General features: G+C 46.7%; 1 protein-coding gene across 2 annotated transcripts in view; it reads left to right on the top strand.

Moving 5' to 3' along the window:
- The window catches only part of PALM (paralemmin), a 388,481-nt gene that overhangs the window by 199,391 nt on the left and 165,983 nt on the right, over nt 1-23,107 (top strand). For both annotated transcript variants that reach the window (XM_069647781.1, XM_069647788.1), the window contains exon 3: nt 7,857-7,937. In XM_069647781.1, the coding sequence (XP_069503882.1) occupies nt 7,857-7,937 (81 nt within the window). The remainder of the gene's footprint in view (nt 1-7,856; nt 7,938-23,107) is intronic.

The raw sequence follows: 23,107 nt of genomic DNA, 5'->3' as shown, positions 1-23,107 counted from the left end.
CCCTGCGCTGCAGCTCCGTCCCCACATTATACTAGAATACTAGAGGGGCTCCCCACTACCGCACACCCTGCGCTGCAGCTCTACCGCACACCCTGCGCTGCAGCTCCATCCCCACATTATACTAGAATACTAGAGGGGCTCCCCACTACCGCACACCCTGCGCTGCAGCTCTACCGAACACCCTGCGCTGCAGCTCTACCGCACACCCTGCGCTGCAGCTCTACCGCACACCCTGCGCTGCAGCTCCGTCCCCAGATTATACTAGAATACTAAAGGGGCTCCCCACTACCGCACACCCTGCACTGCAGCTCCGTCCCCACATTATGCTAGAATACTAGAGGGGCTCCCCACTACCGCACGTCCTGCGCTGCAGCTCCACCGCACACCCTGCGCTGCAGCTCCGTCCCCACTTTATACTAGAATACTAGAGGGGCTCCCCACTACCGCACACCCTGCGCTGCAGCTCCGTCCCCACATTATACTAGAATACTAGAGGGGCTCCCCACTACCGCACACCCTGCGCTGCAGCTCTACCGCACACCCTGCGTTGCAGCTCCATCCCCACATTATACTAGAATACTAGAGGGTCTCCCCACTACCGCACACCCTGCGCTGCAGCTCTACCGAACACCCTGCGCTGCAGCTCTACCGCACACCCTGCGCTTCAGCTCTACCGCACACCCTGCGCTGCAGCTCTACCGCACACCCTGCGCTGCTGCTCCGTCCCCACATTATACTAGAATACTAGAGGGGCTCCCCACTAGCGCACACCCTGCGCTGCAGCTCCGTCCCCACATTATGCTAGAATACTAGAGGGGCTCCCCACTACCGCACACCCTGCGCTGCAGCTCCGTCCCCACATTATGGTAGAATACTAGAGGGGCTCCCCACTACCGCACACCCTGCGCTGCAGCTCTACCGCACACCCTGCGCTGCAGCTCCGTCCCCACATTATACTAGAATACTAGAGGGGCTCCCCACTACCGCACACCCTGCGCTGCAGCTCCGTCCCCACATTATACTAGAATACGAGAGCGGCTCCCCACTACCGCATACCCTGCGCTGCAGCTCTACCGCACACCCTGAGCTGCAGCTCCGTCCTCACATTATACTAGAATACTAGAGGGGCTCCCCACTACCGCACACCCTGCGCTGCAGCTCCGTCCCCACATTATGCTAGAATACTAAAGGGGCTCCCCACTACCGCACACCCTGCGCTGCAGCTCCCCATCCCCACATTATACTAGAATACTAGAGGGGCTCCCCACTACCGCACACCCTGCGCTGCAGCTCCGTCCCCATATTATACTAGAATACTAGAGGGGCTCCCCACTACCGCACACCCTGCGCTGCAGCTCCGTCCCCACATTATACTAGAATACTAGAGGGGCTCCCCACTACCGCAGACCCTGCGTTGCAGCTCCGTCCCCACATTATGCTAGAATACTAGAGGGGCTTCCCACTACTGCACACCCTGTGCTGCAGCTCTACCGCACACCCTGCGCTGCAGCTCCGTCCCTACATTATACTAAAATACTAGAGGGGCTCCCCCACTACCACACGCCCTGCGCTGCAGCTCCGTCTCCACATTATGCTAGAATACTAGAGGGGCTCTCCACTACTGCACACCCTGCGCTGCAGCTCCGTCCCCACATTATACTAGAATACTAGAGGGGCTCCCCACTACCGCACAACCTGCGCTGCAGCTCCGTCCCCACATTATGCTAGAATACTAGAGGGGGTCCCCACTACCGCACACCCTGCGCTGTAGCTCCGTCACCACATTATACTAAAATACTAGAGGGGCTCCCCACTACCGCACGCCCTGCGCTGCAGCTCCATCCCCACATTATAGAATCATTGCAATACAAACAAAAGCAGGTATTATTAATTTGTAATTAAACTAATTTTAAGTCATAAGCGGGCATTATCTCCACTGTATTATATGGAGTATATTATATTTAGAGTCAAAAGCGTTTCTTCAGCCTTAACTGCTGCTGTGTTTCAAATCTAGGTGTTTCCCCACTGCTGCGCTACTAAAATCTCACCTTTCTGCATACACCTCTCAAACTCTGAACAAAGCACAACTATACCTTTAAAGTACCACCAACCGCACGTACTTCACAACACCACAACAACGAAACAAGCCTCACATAATCTCGCACAACACCACATGGTGGCCATCAACCGAAAAAAAAAACACCTACGCTAAGTGACCGGTGTAACGGAACTGAAGCTGCCAACAACAGATCAGAGCCCTCTTGCTCTTTCTCCCGCTCAGGCCTACTAGTATGCCCGCCACCCCGCTTACATTACAGACCCGACAGAGCACCAAGAGACCACGCAGGTGGCAAAAGTGCATGGTATAAGAACCTTTAACATAACATACCATAACATAACATAAAAGAACTTAAAAATGTCTTGGCTCCGGCCTATGTCTGTTCTTGGTAAAACAATAAAGAAAGTTTAAAAAATAATAAATAAATAAATACATGTTTTAATCTGTTAATTTACTGAAACATATTTCAATAATCAGCAACAGCACCTGTAACCAAGATCCTCAGGCCTACCCACATATTTTGAAACAAGAAATATGACGAATAGGCTGTAACAAAGAAAACATTTGCAATGCCCAGAAGGCAAGATTGCTGTCTTTGTTCGCTACACTGTAGCCAAACTGAATCACTTCTAGGGACTCCGAATGTTGGCACCTAACGCCCGCTTCACACAACCCAAGAAAGAGCCTCTCGTGTGCAGACACTGTAGGCCAGCCAGGCATTGGGGCTTGTGCAGCGAGTAGAGCCTTGGGCCGCGTGCAGAGGCCGGCCGTCTGGACACGCGGGCCTTGCGCATTGATCGGGCTTCTAGGAATCGCCGTTTGCGTCTGTAGACGCCGCCCCGAGGGAGCGTGCTTAAGATCTTGGTGTGTCTACACAAGGCTCCCAGAGTGCCTCAAGGATGCACATAAAAGCATGTAAACGATTCTGGGTGTGCACCTGTGCATGATCACAGCGTTTCCTTGGCTGCCATTTTTTATAAACCAATGTGATCTGGATCGGGCACTTAAGGGCAATTGTTTGAATTGAAGTGAAGCAGACTGTAAGCTCCCAAAATGCATTACATGAAATTTCATAATTGAAAACCTGGTGCAAGATTCACAAAGATTGGCACTAAACCAAATCAGGAGGTGCCCTGAACCTCTCAGGTGTGCTCCTTCTACCATCAAAGCCTAACACTAGGTCCAATCCGGAACCGCATGTTGCATTTGTGGGATGCCCGTATGCAAATCTTCATTCATTGTCTTTGCACAGGAGTATCTCAAAGATGCAGCAGGCAGCTTCAGATCTGGTATACTTTTAGGCTTTGTGAACACGGTATAAGCTAGCAGGAATACCTGTGAGATGTAAGGTATGAGCTAGCAGGAATACCTGTGAGATGCAAGGTATAAAATAGCAGGAATACCTGTGAGATGCAAGGTATAAGCTAGCAGGAATACCTGTGAGATGCAAGGTATATGCTAGCAGGAATACCTGTGAGATGCAAGGTATAAGCTAGCAGGAATAATTGTGAGATGCAAGGTATAAGCTAGCAGGAATACCTGTGAGATGCCCTGGCCATCTCCTGATATGCTCTAGTTCTAGGGTTTGGGAACAAGGTACAAGCTAGCAGGAATACCTGTGAGATGCAAGGTATAAGCTAGCAGGAATACCTGTGAGATGCAAGGTATAAGCTAGCAGGAATACCTGTGAGATGCAAGGTATATGCTAGCAGGAATACCTGTGAGATGCAAGGTATAAGCTAGCAGGAATACCTGTGAGATGCAAGGTATAAGCTAGCAGGAATACCTGTGAGATGCTCTGGGCATCTCCTGATATGCCTCAGTTCTAGGGTTTGTGAACAAGGTATTGTGAGCAAGGTATAAGTTATTAGGAATACATTTGAGATGCTCTGGGTATCTCCCGATTTGCTCCAGTTCAAGGGGTTGTGAGCAAAGTATAAGCTAGCAGGAATACATTTGAGATGCTCTGGGTATCTCCCGATTTGCTCCAGTTCAAGGGGTTGTGAGCAAGGTATAAGCTAGCAGGAATACACCTGAGATGCTCTGGGCATCGCTTGATGTGCCTCAGTTCTAGGGTTTGTAACAAGGTATAAGCTAGCAGGAATACATGTGAGATGCTGTGGGCATCTCCTGATTTGCTCTAGTCCTAGGCTTTGTGAGCAAGGTGTTAGCTAGCAGGAATACATGTGAGATACTCCGTGTATCTCCTGATTTGCTCCAGTTCTAGGGTTTGTGAACAAGGTATAAGATAGCAAGAATACATGTGAGATGCTCTGTGTATCTCCTGATTTGCTCCAGTTCTAGGGTTTGTGAGCAAGACATAAGCCAGCAGGAATACATTTGAGCTGCTCTGGGTATCTCCCGATTTGCTCCAGTTCTAGGGGTTGTGAGCAAAGTATAAGCTAGCAGGAATACATCCGGGATGCTCTGGGAATCTCTGGTGTGCCCCAATGCAATTCTTTGAGAATTGGGTCCAAGGTGACCTCAGTTCCATGCATTCTTATTGAACACGTGTGTTTTTCTACTAGAACAAACAGCCCAGTCTGCCATATGGCGTGTTTGATTGTATCGAGAACATGTCAGTCTGTGTTGCCGTGCCTCCAGCTGCTGTATCGGATTCCTTTTAGGGCCTTCCTTCCTGTGCAGCTGGTGGTCCTCATTGCACCGTTGCACACAGGCTCTGCTTTAGAATTCTCTTTCCCTGGAGGCAAAAGACAGGGGTCTTCTGTGGCTGGTTATTCTCTTTGCGTAGGGGTCTGTAACTCTAATCTTCAAGAGTATTATCACAGCAGGATTTCATGTTAGCCAGTGAATGGCTCCAATGAACAGGTTTGAAAAGATGAGGTGGATCTTTGTGCTGATGAGCAGGCTGGAAGACGCCGGTTCTAGGTGCAAGTCTACGAGGCAGGGCTGTCTCCGCCTGTCTGGCTGAAGCACTTGCATCCGTCATGCTGGGGGGTCCAGTCCAGTCTTGTGCTTTAGTTTCCCGACCGCCCGCCCATGCATCTAGTGGGTCTGACACTAGGGCGAATGTGGACACAGATAATGAACCCACACAAGGAAACGTTTGAGTCTTGGATCCTCTGGGGGCACGCGCCCCAGGCGGCATGTCCTCGTGACTGCCACGGGAGTCGAACCACAGACTTTCTAGATGGAAATCCTTCCGCTGCAGGAGGTACATGGCGCCGAGAGACCGGACTGAACGTTTGGGCCGTGTGCAGTGCACTCCTTGCAGGATACTCTCGAACTTTCTTTCCTATAATCAATTCCAATATTCTTTTTATTTTAAACAAGATTGTTGATTAAAAATAAGCGTTTATAATCATAGCTACACGACGTCTTCATTGTATGTTTTTTGCACATTTGCTTTGTAGCTAGCTATCTGGCTGGTCCTGCAATGTGTCCTGTCTCAAACGAAAGCCGCAAAGAAAGGCCTTCGGCGCGTCCCTTGTATGTGCTGGCTGAGTCTTTATACTTTGAGACCGCTCACATAATGTATCCACTGCTCTCTGGCCCTTAGCCAAGGGTGACACTTCTGACACAGCCTTCTGGGCGCTTTGAAACAGTATTTTCTTATTGTATAAGCGCCTAAAAAGCAAACAATAAACAAAATAAATAAATAATCGGTTCCTAATGTAGGATCTTTAGATCCAAAACACATAGTTGTCTTGGGAGGGTAGCTCAGGGGCAACGTGCTAGCCTTGAATGCAAAGCAACACAGGTTCGATCCCCGGGTCCACTCTTAGAAACCTCTGGGTATTAAGCACATTATAAATAACCTATCATATCACACACGATCAATGTATTTGCCATTAGCACCCACAATTAAAAGTCACGGTTGACAACAAGCTTTCCTAAAAACGTTTTCATTGCTGCACATTGTGTGCGGTCTTGCAGCGTCTCAGCAAAGAAAAACTTGAACTAAAAATGGCGACCGTGGGAGATGTGAAACCGGGAACATGACGGGAGCCTTTTCCCTTTCCATGGTGGCCAGTTGCAAAAGGAGGGCACAGATGCCCAAGAAAACAGTGGTGGAAGTGGCAGGGTTGAGTAAAAGGGATTAGTGTCAAGGGCATGGGCTGCATGGAGTGAAGCAAGGACAAAAGAGAGTCAGTGCCTCAGGCATAGGGTGACCAGACGTCCCGGTTTTGCCGGGACTGTCCCGGCTTTTGGCGCTCTGTCCCTCTTTCTCAAGGTTATGTTTCCATTGGAAACTGCAGTGATCCCGGTTTTTGGTAGCCAGTCTTTATAGCTGGCAGGCAGGAATGCACAAACTCACACAGAAGAAATGCTGCACTTTAAGATAATGTTAGTTTGTCATAAATTATAATATATATTTATTTGAACAGCAACACTTAAACCCCCTTCTCCTCCAACCTCTACTGAAGTGTAGTGCCTTGACAGCCACTTTCAAGAGCTAGTCCTACTTTTATGTTAGCTGCCCTATCCCGGTTTTTTACTTTTCAAATCTGGTCACCCTACTCGGGCGTGCCCAGGCAAGCAGTGGCAAGAGGGCGCACATTCTATTATAGCATGCGTTCCCTCCTCCCAATTGACCTAGCACATTATTCAGGGTGCGAATGTGGTATATATTATGACAGTGCTGTATTGGGGTGGGAATGGTTGCTCGCTACCCCCTGTAAGTCGCCATCTTGGGGGGACTCCATGATCCGTTCATTTCCTATTCTAAGTTACATCAGAGCACAGGTGCTCGGGTGTCAAAACGACTGCACATACGCTCCCTCCCCGCCTCACTCAGTAACAAAGCCTGCAGACCTAAAAAAATCTATCAATCGCCTTGAAGTTAAGCACTTTAAAGGAAAGCACATGTGATACTATATATAATACTCAACCTCAGACCAATGCAGGTAAATTCCTACATGCAGAGTTTAGCAGCTAAGTATGAATAAGAAAGTGGAAGATAGGCTAGAAACACGAAACAGAAGGACCACCGCAAGCCTTGTATATGCTTGGAGTTGCGGTAAGTGCTTTGCCGAGCTTTGTCGTGATGGATAAAAAGCATATCTTGCGGTGCCCGCATAATGTAAGCCATTACTAGCAGTCTTTGAGGTGGCTGTGCGGCCCGGAAATTCTGACAAGGGACTCGCTTCTTGGGGTGCAATGGAAGCCAGCTGCCCCTTTATGTCAATCATAATTGCACCTTCCACCTGCTGCCCAGATGTGGGGGTAATAAGTTGTGTTTCAGTGTCTTGTCCCTAGAAACATTGGTACCAATAGGACTCATTTGGGCAGCTCTTCTTTTCCTCTTCTGCCACTCACACAATCACCTCTGCACAAAGGCCTTTTAGACCCTGGGTGCCTGATTTTGGTGTTGGCATCACAGGATGAGAAACAAGGATGGATGATGTCACCCGTGAAATGCGAACTGACATTGAAATAGAAGGCGGACTGAACATAGAAATAGAAGGCAGGCTGAAAAGGAATGCTTGAAAGTTGATGACAAATTGTGTAGACACAGAGATCAGAATACCCAGCCAGACCATGGCCATTCATATCGACATCAACTGTAAAAACACTATTAAAACGACTAGGTTATTATCGCCCCCTCCACCCAAAACATCAAATGGAGCTAACATACTTCCACCCAAAACATCAGATGGAAGCCTTTAGGGGGAGCATGAAGCAGAATTGGGGGAAAAGGCAGAGCTCCTATTATCCTTGCAAACAGGAAAGAATAGTCAAGGATTTGAAAGCTCAGCCGCCTCACCCTTAGACCACGGTTTAGTGGCAGGCTTGTGGACAGGGATATCATGCAGTCTTTTCTGTGTCATTTCAGGAGAAGAGGAAACGCCAGACAGAGATTGAGAACAAAAGACGGCAGCTCGAGGACGACCGGCGCCAGGTCCAGCACCTCAAGGTGAGTCAGGACTCAGGGGCAGCAGGTGATCTGAGCAGGGCTATCACAGGTAAGTCGCTTGGCCTGGCATCCACCGAGGGCTTCCAGAGATCTAATCACTGTATCCAGTGTCACTGCACTCCAATATATGTGGGATCAAGCCTGAGGCCCTGTGTGTTAGATCCTGTTCATAAGATCTTCTGTATATGGACAATATTCTGAAGATGAACAATAGTCCGTGTCTATGGGTCCAAGAGTTGAGCACATTTTAATAATTCCCCTTCCTTACAATAGTAACTTACCCTCACCCCCCAGTCTTCAAGCACTCCCCATTCCCTGCTGCCGCAGTCAAGACTGGAGAGCGTTTGCATTCAGGAGTGTGAGGTGGGCCTAGCTAATAAACTCCTGCTCGAAATTAGAAGTTCTCTAGCAAAGGGCAGGCGGCAAAAATCCATATGTTAGGTTTAAAAGCGGCTGTAGTAGTTTCCAGCAACATAAGTAATCTTGGCCGCTGCGCGATGTCCAGTTTTGCGCGACACAACAGCTTATCAATGCCCACCCCTCATAACCTCTATCCTTGTGTCCGTAGAAACCCTATCCCTGAATTTTGGCACTAGCCTAACGGATAACTACATTCTAATGTTTTGTATACAGTGCAGTAATATTGATATTGAATGCCTCGCCTCTGCCATTGCTATGCTAAGCGTTATGTGTAAATCACAGCAGTAAACTACCCTCTTCCATTCCGTAACCTTGCAGCCATTTTCTTATATATTTAATTTAAAATTGTATTCTGTCTCCCTGCTTTTTATTTACTAGTACAATTCACAAACATATGCAGACTGTCTGAAATATACACAAGTATATATGAGCGATGTGAGTGGAAAGGGTGCCTGCTCCAACTTTCTTCATGGTACATTAATAGCCCAAGTCAAGGAAAAAAAAAATGCGGATGGGGTATCATTAACATATGCAGTGGGAAGTGACGTCACTGGCGTGAACATAGGTAGTCCTCATCTAGAGAGAACCGTATGCACGACCATTTGGCCTTCACAAAATGTTGCTAGAAAAGTATGAGACGGACACACGGCTCTACATTGTAATAGCAACAGTCTCTGCACAGCAACAATCCAAAAAGAGACATTTCCAATGAGTTTACGTTGTCATTTCCGGAGTCGTCACTTCCGGAGTCGTCATTTCCGGAGTTTCTTTTGTAATTGCCAGTTCAAAATGCACACCGACTCCATAGGAATCTACAGCATGTGCGCTAAGGTGGCACAAATGTGTGGAGTATTTGTATAGCAGAGAAGCTGAAGTGACATCACACAACCTGTGACCCCACCCCAAAGTGACATCATAGGAAGTGATGGAACACAACCTTTCACCCCTTGCCAAAAAAGGAAGTGGCATCTCATAGCATTGCTCCTAAGTACAGTACAATAAAACTGGTTACGATATCACAGTAATGTGATATACATTTCATACAAGAATGAATCACCATATGTTTATTTATTATCAGTGTGTATAGGCCCATATAACCAAATTACTGTGAATGCAGGCAGACGTCCAAGGCTAAATGATAATGATGTGTTATTATGTAGCACTTACGCTTAAGGGCTTTATATAGTACAAATATACATACAAGATCACCCAACCTGTGTTGGCCCTCATTTATAGACCCCAGAAGAATGACAGGCTGAGTTGCCTTGCTGGGATTCGAACCTGAAACCTGCAGATGAAACACACACATCGTAGCAGCGAGCGCTCAAACCACTGAGATATCTTACCAGCTAGAGCTATCTTACCGGCTATAGTAAAATGGCAGTTACATGTCTGAATGTTCTCAAAGCTAGAAAGCAAATTGCACTCTGTAGTGGATACCAATAAACTGGTAACTGAGATTTAACAGCAGGCCAGTTCATCTGCAGGTCTGGTGCAAAGTTGGCCACATGTCAAGCCTGTGTGGGTTTACTTTTCAGGCTTCAGAGGTTGGCAAAATACATACCATTGGGAGGGTTCATAACTGTGTATTAAAGCATTTAGAGTAGTGCACTCAGACAACATCCTGTACTCTGGGCACTCCTCACCTCATACATGCAAACAACCATCCTGAACGGCATGCCATGGAGATAAGGAAGATAAACACATTACAACAAAGCATTCATTGCGGCACAAACAATGAACTCAAGGGCCACTTTATGTGCTATGGTCAAACATTTCTACACTGTACACAAGCTTTTAGGCGCAAGGATTGTGTGAAATGACCGAGGACACCGAGATGGAATATCTTGTGACGAACGTTAACAGAGACAATGGCAGAAAGAAAAACATGCAACAACTGCAACTTACGAAAAGCGAAATGCATATAGTTTGTGTTTGCATTGTGCATTTGAGGTGTTTAAGAACAGACTAAATCAGACTAAATCAGTGACTCACCCCCTGAAGTGTGCCTAAAATAAACCTTTAATGAGTCTGGCAATTACTGTATAGAATTCCAAAAAGACTATTAGTTTTCTTATTCTTTCTTATTTAGGGTCACTGCTCAAAGTGTTACACTTGTGGAACCCCCTGTTTTTTTAAGAGGCCTGAACAAGAAAGCCTGCCACTCCAGAAACAAAGAGCAAAATGGCGCTAGTCCAGGCGCTTCCATTTAAAAAGAAAAGGGGGTAGTAAAGGAGACCACCGGTGTAGCAAGGAGGACCTCGGGGGTCGCAGTTGCGACCCCTGGTAACCCCCAAATGACATCCCTTCTCTGCATTCGGTTTTTTGCTCTGGATTACCTTTACAGTGGTGATGGGCCATGTCTGCAATCTGTGTGCCATCTTAATGAAGGTCAACACGCAATTTGCAGCCCCTTAACTATCAGCAGGAATGAATCGCGTGCAGAATGAAAGTGTTGTTTGATGCGCTGCTTCAGGCTGACCCTGTTCAGAAGCAGAGACCGGTAGCACGATAGAACTACATTAAAACCTGAAGACTTCTCATCACCGCATGCTGTGGACACTTGTACTTCTCCTCGCCAACCCATCTCAGAGCGACTCCGCAGTCCTCTGAGCCCCATCCTGCAAAGGCCCTGTGCAGTACTGGAAGCTCGCAGTCCAAGGATGCTCAGAGCACAGGTACAGATAGCAAAGAATGCGTACTGGTTATGCTCCTTCCAGGAGACCTGAGGAAGGCATATCCGGAAGATACTGATGCAACACTCGCACAGGCGCCACGCTCACCACATTACATGTGATATCGCGCACACAGCGGCATGCAGCGATGGCATGCAAGTCAGTATCCAAAAATGTGCATTTCTCATTGACCCATCCCGCAATGACTCCAGAGTCCTCATCACCTTACCCCCACAAAGACTATACTATCCTCACCCTTCCATCCTGCAAAGACCCTTCCTTCCTTACCTTCCCATTTTGCCTGCACACAATCCTCACTAGCTCACCCCCAAAGAGAGCATACTCGTTAATACCCAATAATGCAGATTCTGCCATTAACACTACATCATTCTGCCCAGGCTCCACAAGCTTCACCAATCTGCCATCAAAAAAGTCCGCAATCCTCTTCACCCCACACTACAAACCCTCAGCAATTCCGGCCACCCTACTCTGCAGACACTACACGTTTGATGAACACTCGCAAACCCTCACCACCATCATCTGCAATGACTACTCAATCCTCACCAAGCCTTCCTGGAAAAAGAACCAATCCCTATCACACACTCTCACAGTACTCCTATTACCCACCCCATCCTACAAACATTCCCGTACCATCCAACTTGCTAACACGCCCCAAAACACTAACCAAATTTTACTATCCGATTCCAACAGTTATGAAGCGTCTCCACAATTTCCACTACACCACCCTTCCCAGACCCTCCTCAAAATGCTCTTCATTCAAACGTATCATGTGACCAGTCAGCAGTCCTCACCATTATGGTTCTGCAAACAGGACCCAATCCTCAGTGTAAAGTCATGCACAATGCCAAATACTCACATACCTATCTTGTGACACACCCACACTCGGGAGTATAGCTCAGGGCAACGTGCTCTCCTTGGAAACAAAGACAACATGGAGCACCACGGGTTCGATCCCCTCTGGGTATTAAGCGTGTTATAAATAACCTATCATATCATATCAACCCCACTCCATTCCATTCTACAATCACTCTACAGTCTTCCACATCTCCATTCTGCTGTTTGTAATCTTCACCACCCTGCTCTGCAAACACCTCAGTCACTCACCACCACATCGTTCGAATGTGCTGCACGCATAACCACCCTATCTTACAAAGTCTTGAATACTTATCACGCCCTTGTGCAGATACCCTGTGTTACCCTTCCAAGAATCCCATATTCCAAATCACCCTTCCCACACATTTTTCCAAAACCCTTATCTCCCATCCTCCAAATCCCACCACCAAATCCTACAAAGAGATCTAGCTCTCAGCACGTCATCCAAAAAAGTCACCAATCGCCACCACCGCATCCGGCAAACAATCCACAGTACCCACTATACTAGGCTCCAAACACTTCTTAATCCTCACCACTCAACCAAGTGAACACTCCCAATCCTCATCACGCACCCTGCAAAGACCACCCTATTCTTTCTCTGCTCTATAATCTCACTGAGATGCACCACCCCTTCCTCCATGCACGGAAAAATACTCACCACCTCATCTTGCAAACGATCTCCAGCCCTTTTCACCCACTCTGTGGCCACTCTACAATACTCGCCCTCAACCTGATATACCCCAGAAGTGTCCTGGGTCCACTTCTGGGGGATATCTGATATGGGGAGATCTCCAAAACCAGCCTTCACAGCGAAATCCACTCCCATGGTTTCGGGTTATCCACACAAAATATATTGAATACGGTGACTCTGAATGGGAGTGATTCAATAAGTCAATGGTTATCCAGATAATCCGGTGTGGATCAAGCTCTCGAGGACTGGAATTATTGGATTTGAGCTAACCCAATGCCCAGGCCGCCATTGGCCTGCTGAAGGTAACGGGGAAGGACGGCGCTTCATCGACTAGTTCAAAAGGCAGGGTGCCAGGAAAGTCCTGCCCAGTATGCCGGGTACCCCACCCCCCTCACCTCAATCCATAGCATCGTTCGCGAACCCTTCCATCATCTAAGAATATGGAGTAATGGTATAAAAAAAAAAACCTGTCCGGCCTTAAGTGCTTTCTATAAAAGGTTTTTTTCCGGTTGAGTAAGCAGCCTGCAGAAAGGGAATGTCTGCCTCCTGCCCCTCAAGGCTGGGCTCAGGTGGCTAATGCTGAGCGGCCAGTAGGTGACCGGCCCATTACCGGTTCCCCGCCCCCTAGGGTGCTGGCAAGCGGTCAGTCAGCACTATTCATTTTGGGCTTCTGCTGAAATGCGAGTCCTGACCTCCCCCACTGATGTTTGAGGGGCTGGCACCCGTCTTACAGGAGCAGCTGGGAAGTGTAGCAGTCCTGATCATTAGCTGTATTGTCCCATTAAACTTACAACAGCCCTGATAGGAAGTGGTTGGACGGTCTAATGGACGGTCTAATGGAATGCAGAGCATCCCAGATCAGAAGTGGCTGCACTGCCCCATTAGAAGTGCAGCAGCCTTCATGAAAATGGCAATACGGTACCATTAGAAGTGCAGCAGCCCTGCGGAGAAGTGACTGTACTGCACCATTAGAAGTGTAGCAGCCCTGCGGAGAAGTGGCTATACTGCCCCATTAGAAGTGTAGCAGCCCTGCTGAGAAGTGGCTACACTGCCACATAAGAAGTGCAGTAGCCTTGATGAAATGTCAATACTGTACCATTAGAAGTGCAGCAGCCCTGCTGAGAAGTGGTTATACTGCCCCATTAGATGTGTGGCAGCCTTTGTGAGAATGACAGTACTATACCATTAGACGTGCAGCAGCCCTGGTGCGAAGTGTCCATGCTGTGCCAGTAGACGTGCAGCAGCCCTGATGTGAAGCAGCCCTGATGTGAAGTTGCAATGCGGTGCCATAAGACGTGCAGCAGCCTTGGTGAGAAGTGGCAATGCTGTCCCATTAGAAGAGTATGAGCCGTAATGAGAACTGACCATGCTGTACCATTAGACGTGCAACGGCTCTAATGTGAAGTGGCACTGCCGTTCGTTAGAGGTGGAGTCGCCCTAAAGAGAAGCATCGATGCTGTCCCATTAGAAGTGTGGCAGTCCTGATGTGAGGTAACAATACAGTATCATTAGACGTGCAAAAGCTCTGATGAGAACTGACAATACAGTACCATTAGAAGGGCAGCAGCCTTGATGTCAAGTGGCTGTACTACCCCATTATAAGTGTAGCAGCCCTGCTGAGAAGTGGCTTTTCTGCCCAATTAGAAGTGCAGCAGCTTTGATGAGAATGTCTATGCTGTACCATTAGACGTACAACAGCACTGATGGGAAGTGGCAATGCTGTCCCATTAGAAGAGTAGCAGCCGCAATGACCACTGAAAATGCTGTACCATTAGATGAGCAGCAGCCCTGATGAGAAGTGGCAGTGCCGTTCGTTAGAGGTGGAGTCGCCCTAACGAGAAGTATCAATACTGTCCCATTAGAAGTGTGGCAGTCCTGATGTGAAGTAGCAATACAGTATCATTAGACGTGCAACAGCTCTGATGGGAGATGCAATGTTGTCCCATTAGCAGTGCAGCAGCCCTGATATGAAGTAGCAATACAGTATCATTAGATGTGCAACAGATCTGATGAGAGATGGCAATGTTGTCCCTTTAGACGTGTAGCTGCCCTGATATGAAGTAGCAATGCAGTATCATTAGACGTGCAGCAGCCCTGATGAGAGATGGCAATGCTGCCCCGTTATACGTGCAGCAGCCCTAATACGAAGTAGCAATACAGTATCATTAGACGTGCAACAGCCCTGATGAGAGATGGCAATGCTGTCCCGTTAGACGTCTAGCAGCCCTGATATGAAGTAGCAATACAGTATCATTAGATGTGCAACAGCTCTGATGAGAGATGGCAATGCTGTCCCGTTAGCAGTGCAGCAGCCATGATATGAAGTAGCAATACAGTATCATTAGACGTGCAACAGCCCTGATGAGAGATGGCAATGCTGTCCCGTTAGACGTCTAGCGGCCCTGATATGAAGTAGCAATACAGTATCATTAGACCTGCAACAGCTCTGATGAGAGATGGCAATGCTGTTCCGTTAGAAGTGCAGCAGCCCTGATATGAAGTAGCAATACAGTATCATTAGACATTCAACAGCCCTGATGAGAGATGGAAATGCTGTCCCGTTAGACGTGCAGCTACCCTGATATGAAGTAGTAATACAGTATCATTAGACGTGCAACAGCCCTGATGAGAGATGGCAATGCTGTCCCGTTAAACGTGCAGCGGCCCTGATATGAAGTAGCAATACAGTATCATTAGACGTGCAACAGCCCTGATGAGAGATGGCAATGCTGTCCCGTTAGTAGTGCAGCAGCCCTGATATGAAGTAGCGATACAGTATCATTAGACGTGCAACAGCCCTGATGAAAGATGGCAATGCTGTCCCTTTAGACGTGTAGCTGCCCTGATATGAAGTAGCAATGCAGTATCATTAGACGTGCAACAGCCCTGGTGAGAGATGGCAATTCTGTCCCATTATACGTGCAGCAGCCCTGATACGAAGTAGCAATACAGTATCATTAGACGTGCAACAGCCCTGATGGGAGATGGCAATGTTGTCCCATTAGCAGTGCAGCAGCCCTGATATGAAGTAGCAATACAGTATCATTAGATGTGCAACAGCTCTGATGAGAGATGGCAATGCTGTCCCTTTAGACGTGTAGCTGCCCTGATATGAAGTAGCAATACAGTATCATTAGACATTCAACAGCCCTGATGAGAGATGGAAATGCTGTGCCGTTAGACGAGCAGCTACCCTGATATGAAGTAATAATACAGTATCATTAGACGTGCAACAGCCCTGATGAGAGATGGCAATGCTGTCCCGTTAGACGTGCAGCGGCCCTGATATGAAGTAGCAATACAGTATCATTAGACGTGCAACAGCCCTGATGAGAGATGGCAATGCTGTCCCGTTAGTAGTGCAGCAGCCCTGATATGAAGTAGCGATACAGTATCATTAGACGTGCAACAGCCCTGATGAGAGATGGCAATGCTGTCCCGTTAGACGTGCAGCGGCCTTGATATGAAGTAGCAATACAGTATCATTAGACGTGCAACAGCCCTGATGAGAGATGGCAATGCTGTCCCGTTAGTAGTGCAGCAGCCCTGATATGAAGTAGCGATACAGTATCATTAGACGTGCAACAGCCCTGATGAAAGATGGCAATGCTGTCCCTTTAGACGTGTAGCTGCCCTGATATGAAGTAGCAATGCAGTATCATTAGACGTGCAACAGCCCTGGTGAGAGATGGCAATTCTGTCCCATTATACGTGCAGCAGCCCTGATACGAAGTAGCAATACAGTATCATTAGACGTGCAACAGCCCTGATGGGAGATGGCAATGTTGTCCCATTAGCAGTGCAGCAGCCCTGATATGAAGTAGCAATACAGTATCATTAGATGTGCAACAGCTCTGATGAGAGATGGCAATGCTGTCCCTTTAGACGTGTAGCTGCCCTGATATGAAGTAGCAATGCAGTATCATTAGACGTGCAACAGCCCTGATGAGAGATGGCAATGCTGTCCCGTTATACGTGCAGCAGCCCTGATACGAAGTAACAATACAGTATCATTAGACGTGCAACAGCCCTGATGGGAGATGGCAATGCTGTCCCGTTAGCAGTGCAACAGCCCTGATATGAGAGATGGCAATGCTGTCCCGTTAGAAGTGCAGCAGCCCTGATATGAAGTAGCAATACAGTATCATTAGACGTGCAGCAACCCTGATGAGAGATGGCAATGCTGTCCCGTTAGAAGTGCAGCAGTCCTGATATGAAGTAGCAATACAGTATCATTAGACGTGCAACAGCCCTGATGAGAGATGGCAATGCTGTCCCGTTAGAAGTGCAGCAGCCCTGATATGATGTAGCAATACAGTATCATTAGACGTGCAACAGCCCTGATGAGAGATGGCAATGCTGTCCCGTTAGACGTGCAGCAGCCCTGATATGAAGTAGCAATGCAGTATCATTAGACCTTCAACATCCCTGATGAGAGATGGCAATGCTGTCCCGTTAGAAGTGCAGCAGCTCTGATATGAAGTAGCAATGCAGTATCATTAGACGTGCAACAGCCCTGATGAGAGATGGCAATGCTGTCCCGTTAGACCTGCAGCAGCCCTGATATGAAGTAGCAATGCAGTATCATTAGACGTGCAACAGCCCTGATGAGAGATGGCAATGCTGTCCCGTTAGACCTGCAGCAGCCCTGATATGAAGTAGCAATGCAGTATCATTAGACCTTCAACATCCCTGATGAGAGATGGCAATGCTGTCCCGTTAGAAGTGCAGCAGCTCTGATATGAAGTAGCAATGCAGTATCATTAGACATGCAACAGCCCTGATGAGAGATGGCAATGCTGTCCCGTTAGACGTGCAGCAGCCCTGATATGAAGTAGCAATGCAGTATCATTAGACGTGCAGCAGCCCTGATATGAAGTAGCAATGCAGTATCATTAGACGTGCAACAGCCCTGATGAGAGATGGCAAAGCTGTCCCGTTAGACGTGCAGCAGCCCTGATATGAAGTAGCAATACAGTATCATTAGACGTGCAACAGCCCTGATGAGAGATGGCAATGCTGTCCCGTTAGACGTGCAGCAGCCCTGATATGAAGTAGCAATGCAGTATCATTAGACCTTCAACATCCCTGATGAGAGATGGCAATGCTGTCCCGTTAGAAGTGCAGCAGCTCTGATATGAAGTAGCAATGCAGTATCATTAGACATGCAACAGCCCTGATGAGAGATGGCAATGCTGTCCCGTTAGACGTGCATCAGCCCTGATATGAAGTAGCAATACAGTATCATTAGACGTGCAACAGCCCTGATGAGAGATGGCAATGCTGTCCCGTTAGACGTGCAGCAGCCCTGATATGAAGTAGCAATGCAGTATCATTAGACGTGCAACAGCCCTGATGAGAGATGGCAATGCTGTCCCGTTAGACGTGTTGTGACCCTGATAAGAAGAAACAATGCTGCCACATTTAGACGTGTGCAGCTGTGATCTGAAGTAGCAGTACTGTCACCCTAGAAGTGCAGCAAAAGTTGAAGTCCGGCCCTATTGATCATAAAGCAGTTCTTGGGTGAGCAACTGCATGCGACATGTTGAGGAGCATTTCATTTGGTCTAGAGGTTCATGCATTTCGCTGCAAGGCAAAGGTTGCACTCTTCAAAGATTATGTTTTTTAATTATTATTATTAATAATTTATAACGCGCATAATCCCGCAGGCATCGAAGCGCACAATTAGACACAGGACAGCATGAGTGACGGGACCATAGTGTTCAGAGGCAGGAAAAAACCATAATGATACGAGGCAGTTATCAGGTAAACAGGAGAGAGTTCAATCTTTTGCGAGACACAAGAAGGGTTCTCTCCAAACGGAGGTCGACAGGTAGAGAGTTGCAAGCTGCAGTGCCACGTACCGAAAAAGGAGCGGCGCCGCCTCTTGCTTTTTTCATTCTAGGGCAGATCAATCTAGAGGTATTGATCGGTCTGGTGGATCTCTTAGCCATTTGTTGGATTAAACTCTGCTTTAGGTATAGGGCTCTATGCACCCTGGTATTTAGCTTGAAGTTGATCCTGACGATACAGGGACTCGGTGAAGATCCCTTCTGCGGTCTGAAATGTGTTCTCTTTTCGAAACACATTTGAGGGTGCATACAGCGTCATTTAGCAATATTGGCAAATGATACAGGGCGTTTTTACTGGCACCACTGAGAAGAGCACTGCAGTAATCTAATCTGGGCATTATGATTGCTCTTGCCAGTGTTTGACAGTTCTTAGATGACACTTTGGCTCCACTAGTCTCAGCAGCCTCAGATGATACTGGGTTTTTCTTGCCACACTATCCACCTGGGCGTCAGCTCCCAAGGGTGCCTTAAAAACGACAGCCAGAGTTTTCACCTTCTTCGGAACGGCAATATCATGCCCCTCAATAGTAAGTTTAGAAAAACAAGAGTCCAATTTAGCTCTAGCTTGGGGAGAGCCAAACATCTGAAACTCTATTTTAGAGCTGTTCAGACATAGCCAGTTTGTGGACATCCAGTTCTTCACAGCACTGTAAACATTCTGAACCTTCATGGAGTCTGCAGCGTAATCATCCGATAGTTCCATGAGCAGCTGCGTGCCATCAGTGTAATTAGTAAACATAACCCCTGAGTCATCTAGAAGGTTGCATAGTGGATATATGTAGTCATTAAAGAGGGCTGGTGATAGGCAAGTGCCATGTGATTCGCCACAGGTGAAACACGACTGAGGTGAGGACGCTTGGTTTGAGAGGACCGTGGACTTACGATTGCCAAGAAAAGAACCGAACCAATCAGCAGCCTCTTTAGAGCAAGCACCAATGGCCAGCAGGGTGGACAAAAGCCTTTCAAAAGCTGGTGGCAGGCCCAGGAGCATGAGAAGTCCAGTTGTGCCTCAATCGACCATATTCCGCATCTGAGTCTGAAGATCAACCAGGGCACTTTCCCGGCTGAAATTAGATGATCTCGAATTTTTTTAGTGGCAACTTTGTCCACAATTCTCAGCAGAAATGCAACGTTGTTAATATGCCTTCAATTGTTAAGATTTGAAGGGTCCAAGCCATTTTTTTTTATCCAGGGTGTCACTACTACATTTTTAATCATATCTGGTACCGTCTTCTGCCTGAAAGAAGCATTTATAATACGCACAAAGAAAGGTACGAACAACCTAAAATGGCTCAATACAATCTTAATAGAAATGACATAGTCTGGACATGACGTGGGCCACATTTTCCTAAACACATTTTCCATCATACAAACGAAGATGGATTTAAAGTTAAACAGCATATCAGGTACCAAAGTAGGAGACCGTGGAATCATAAAGGTATGCACTGGTTTATCCAGGGGGAACTCCTTGGCGATTTTAGTGCAAGCTACTTTGATCTTATCCATAAAACCCTGCTGAATTTGTATGCACTCTTATTTGTTTCAAAAGGTATTTCTGCTTACAAATGGGCCTTCTCTAAATGTTTAAGGACAGCAAACAGTTTCCTCGTACTAATATCAGAATTCTCGATTTCATTATCAAAGAAATCTTTTTTTGGCTTTGGGAATTTTCAGTTTATAGCTCTTTTCCAACTTTTGCCATGTCAACCAATTTGCGCCTGTATTTTTTAACCATACCCTCTCAGCACATCTCTGCTCTTGCTGTAATTCAGTTAGAGAAGACGTATACCAAATCCTGTGATTTGAGTTATCATTAATAGTCATAGATTTCAGGGGCGCTACCTTATCTAGTAAGCTGCTCAAATAAATATCGTGGAAGGTGGTTAATGAAGTAGGGGGATCAGACTCAGAGGTGTCCTTCCTTAAATTACAGAGATATTTCTGCAATTCATCAGGGTTCACTCTGTTCAGATTCCATGTCAGGATGCTCCTAAGAAGTTTTGTTCTTGGCAGCGGTTTCCCAGGTAGTTTAACCTTACAATGAACGAAAGAATGGCTAGACCATACACAAGGGGTCATGTTCCAGGAATTAAGAGATACATTGCTTGACACAACCCAGTGCAAAGTATTGCCCTTGACATGGGTTGGGGCATTATTGTCAATAACCATATTGATGTTTAGGAGGTGTTGTTCAAGAGCTAATGTTTTGCAATCAACATGGTTGCTCAACCATCTGTTAAAATCCCCCAAGACGAGAGTCGAACAGTTAGGCTTGTTCAAAGGTGCCAGAATACTGATTTTAATCTTCAGTAAAATTAGGTGTATCTTTGGGTGGACGATAGAGTAGAATTGAATCACCACAAGAGTTTACCCAGGGAGTCATTTTATGGTGCAAGACCTCACAGCCCTACCAAACCACAGGGATGTGAAGAACCAGAACTCACTCCTGGCTACAAAGGCGATTCCGCCTCCATTCCCCAGGTCACGATTATGACTAAAGAAAGTATAACCATTTGAGGTCACAAGATTAATATCAGGGACGTTGGACTCTTTCAGCCAGGTTTCAGTCAGACACATAAGATCAACATTGTTATCTAAAGTATAATCATGTATGTTGATTGCGTGTCTGCTTACTGAGCGGGTATTCAGCAGGGAAATTGTGATGACTTGCTCACTAAGAAGGGCAACAGAGGGAAAGCAGTAGTTCTTAAGTTTGTGAGTAGGCTTAGCACTATTCAAATCCATGGAAATTAAGCACAGGTTGGTAATCAAAGATTTAACTGCAATATTCCATTCAATTGGGGGCACCGTTATTTGTGGCGCTGACTCGTTAGACTGATTCGCTAGATAGTATATACTATTTATTTTTAACCCTTAACTGAGTCGACAAGGTAGACTCACAACTGGGAGTCGAGCCTGTCCTAGGGGTTTGCTCAGTAATAGTATTGTTCTCTATGTCCCCCTCTGGAATGGGTGCTAGGTGAACTGTACTTACTTCTTGTGTCAGTGTAAGGTCTACATATCTTCTAACAATGGCCCCACCAGTGAGCTTTTGGGCAGCCAGTAAGGTCACCAACTCTGTACATAGAGACATAGTACGACAGGGGCAGCCGCCGAAGGACAGGGCGTCTGGCGACACAAATGACACAACCCGGCACTAACCTGCTTGTCCCTAACGCGCCGGCGCGGATGCGCCTGAGGACTATGGAAATGCAGCAGGAACTACAAAACAGATGGAAGTTGTAGTTCAGAGGAGCAAAATAAGATAATGGGCAGGTAAAAGAGTATATCAAAGTGTAAGCAGCTTTACAAAGTGAAGCAGTAAGAACAACGCGCACAGTTGCAGAAAATTAAGATGAAAAGTATTATTTCAGTTAAAATAAATTCTCTCAACACGAGAAATAAAAGGCATAAAATAACAACGACTGAAATGCAGAGCTTGCAGATTAGTAGCAGCAACTAAAAATGTTGTGTAGTTCAGATAAGGCATACATGCATATTCTGCATACATGTGCTCACAAGATCACAAGTATGAAACATGAAGTGCATACATTAATTACAATAAAAATGTTCGCAAATTATCAGATGGCGTACTTTCCTCTGCAACCATAGCCCCAGCGTTTGTGCCACTGTGCCAGGTACCATGGTCTAAAATGTGACAGTAGGCCCTCCTAAATCACCAGCTGTGTGAGGGAGGGACATTAACACTTTAGTGTGACCTTTCCGCCTGCTGTCACACAATGTTGCCTAAAGCAGAGCAAGTGTATAAGGTAATCACCAAGGACCTTTTTTATTTGCAGTATTCCAACTTCTCTAAAAGAATAGACTAAGTTGGAAACCACGAGGCGATGTAACTTGCTGCCTGCTTATGTTTGTTAGAATGCAGCATGTTTTCACATTATTTATATGAATGCTGTAGGAAAGACTGGCTAAGGGCAGATAAAGTTCTCCCACATGCATATTAAAGGCATCTCAAGTTGGCCCACATGAGATACTCTCTGATTCCTGGGCTTTATGCTCCTGTTGGATTGCATTGTAGTAAGTGTAGTCCTGTGTTTTACACTGGCAGCATAAAAATACCAATACTTTTGCAAAGATACAGAATGATGTGTGCTGACAATTCTGAACTTGTCAAGCATACATCCAGTATACAAGACAACTAAAGAAGCAGCATGAAAATGTGCAGTGTGAAACTGACAAATGTGCAAACTGTGCAACCAGAAAACCTGGGCCCAAGGCTACAGCTCCTCTTTGTAACATTAGATTTGATTGTGGGAAAATCGCTCTAGCTTAAAATAAGAGTCCCTTTATCTGACGTCCTAAAACAGACGAGGAGGACCATGCATAAACTAGTTTCGGCAAGACCTGTCAACCCTAGAGTGCAGAAGAAGCACACACGAGACCCCCGGAATCCTATTATGGTATGGAGACACCCATAACTACATTTGAGAGTTATTATCGAACCGTTCGGACAAGAAATGTAGAATAATGGATGCCCTGGCAGAGGAAGTTGCCGCCTCGGCTGCCTGCAAGCTTTGGATTCTGCTCTTCACACCTTAGCACAGAAGTAAATGGGATGAGACGGAGGAGATCAAATATCCACCAAATTCTAAGGAGGACACCTCAGACCTTTGTCCT

This window comes from Ambystoma mexicanum, chromosome 1p (genome assembly GCF_040938575.1).
Source record: "Ambystoma mexicanum isolate Mex_15411 chromosome 1p, UKY_AmexF1_1, whole genome shotgun sequence".
NCBI lineage: Eukaryota > Metazoa > Chordata > Amphibia > Caudata > Ambystomatidae > Ambystoma > Ambystoma mexicanum.
This window is presented reverse-complemented; position numbering and strand designations above follow the sequence as displayed.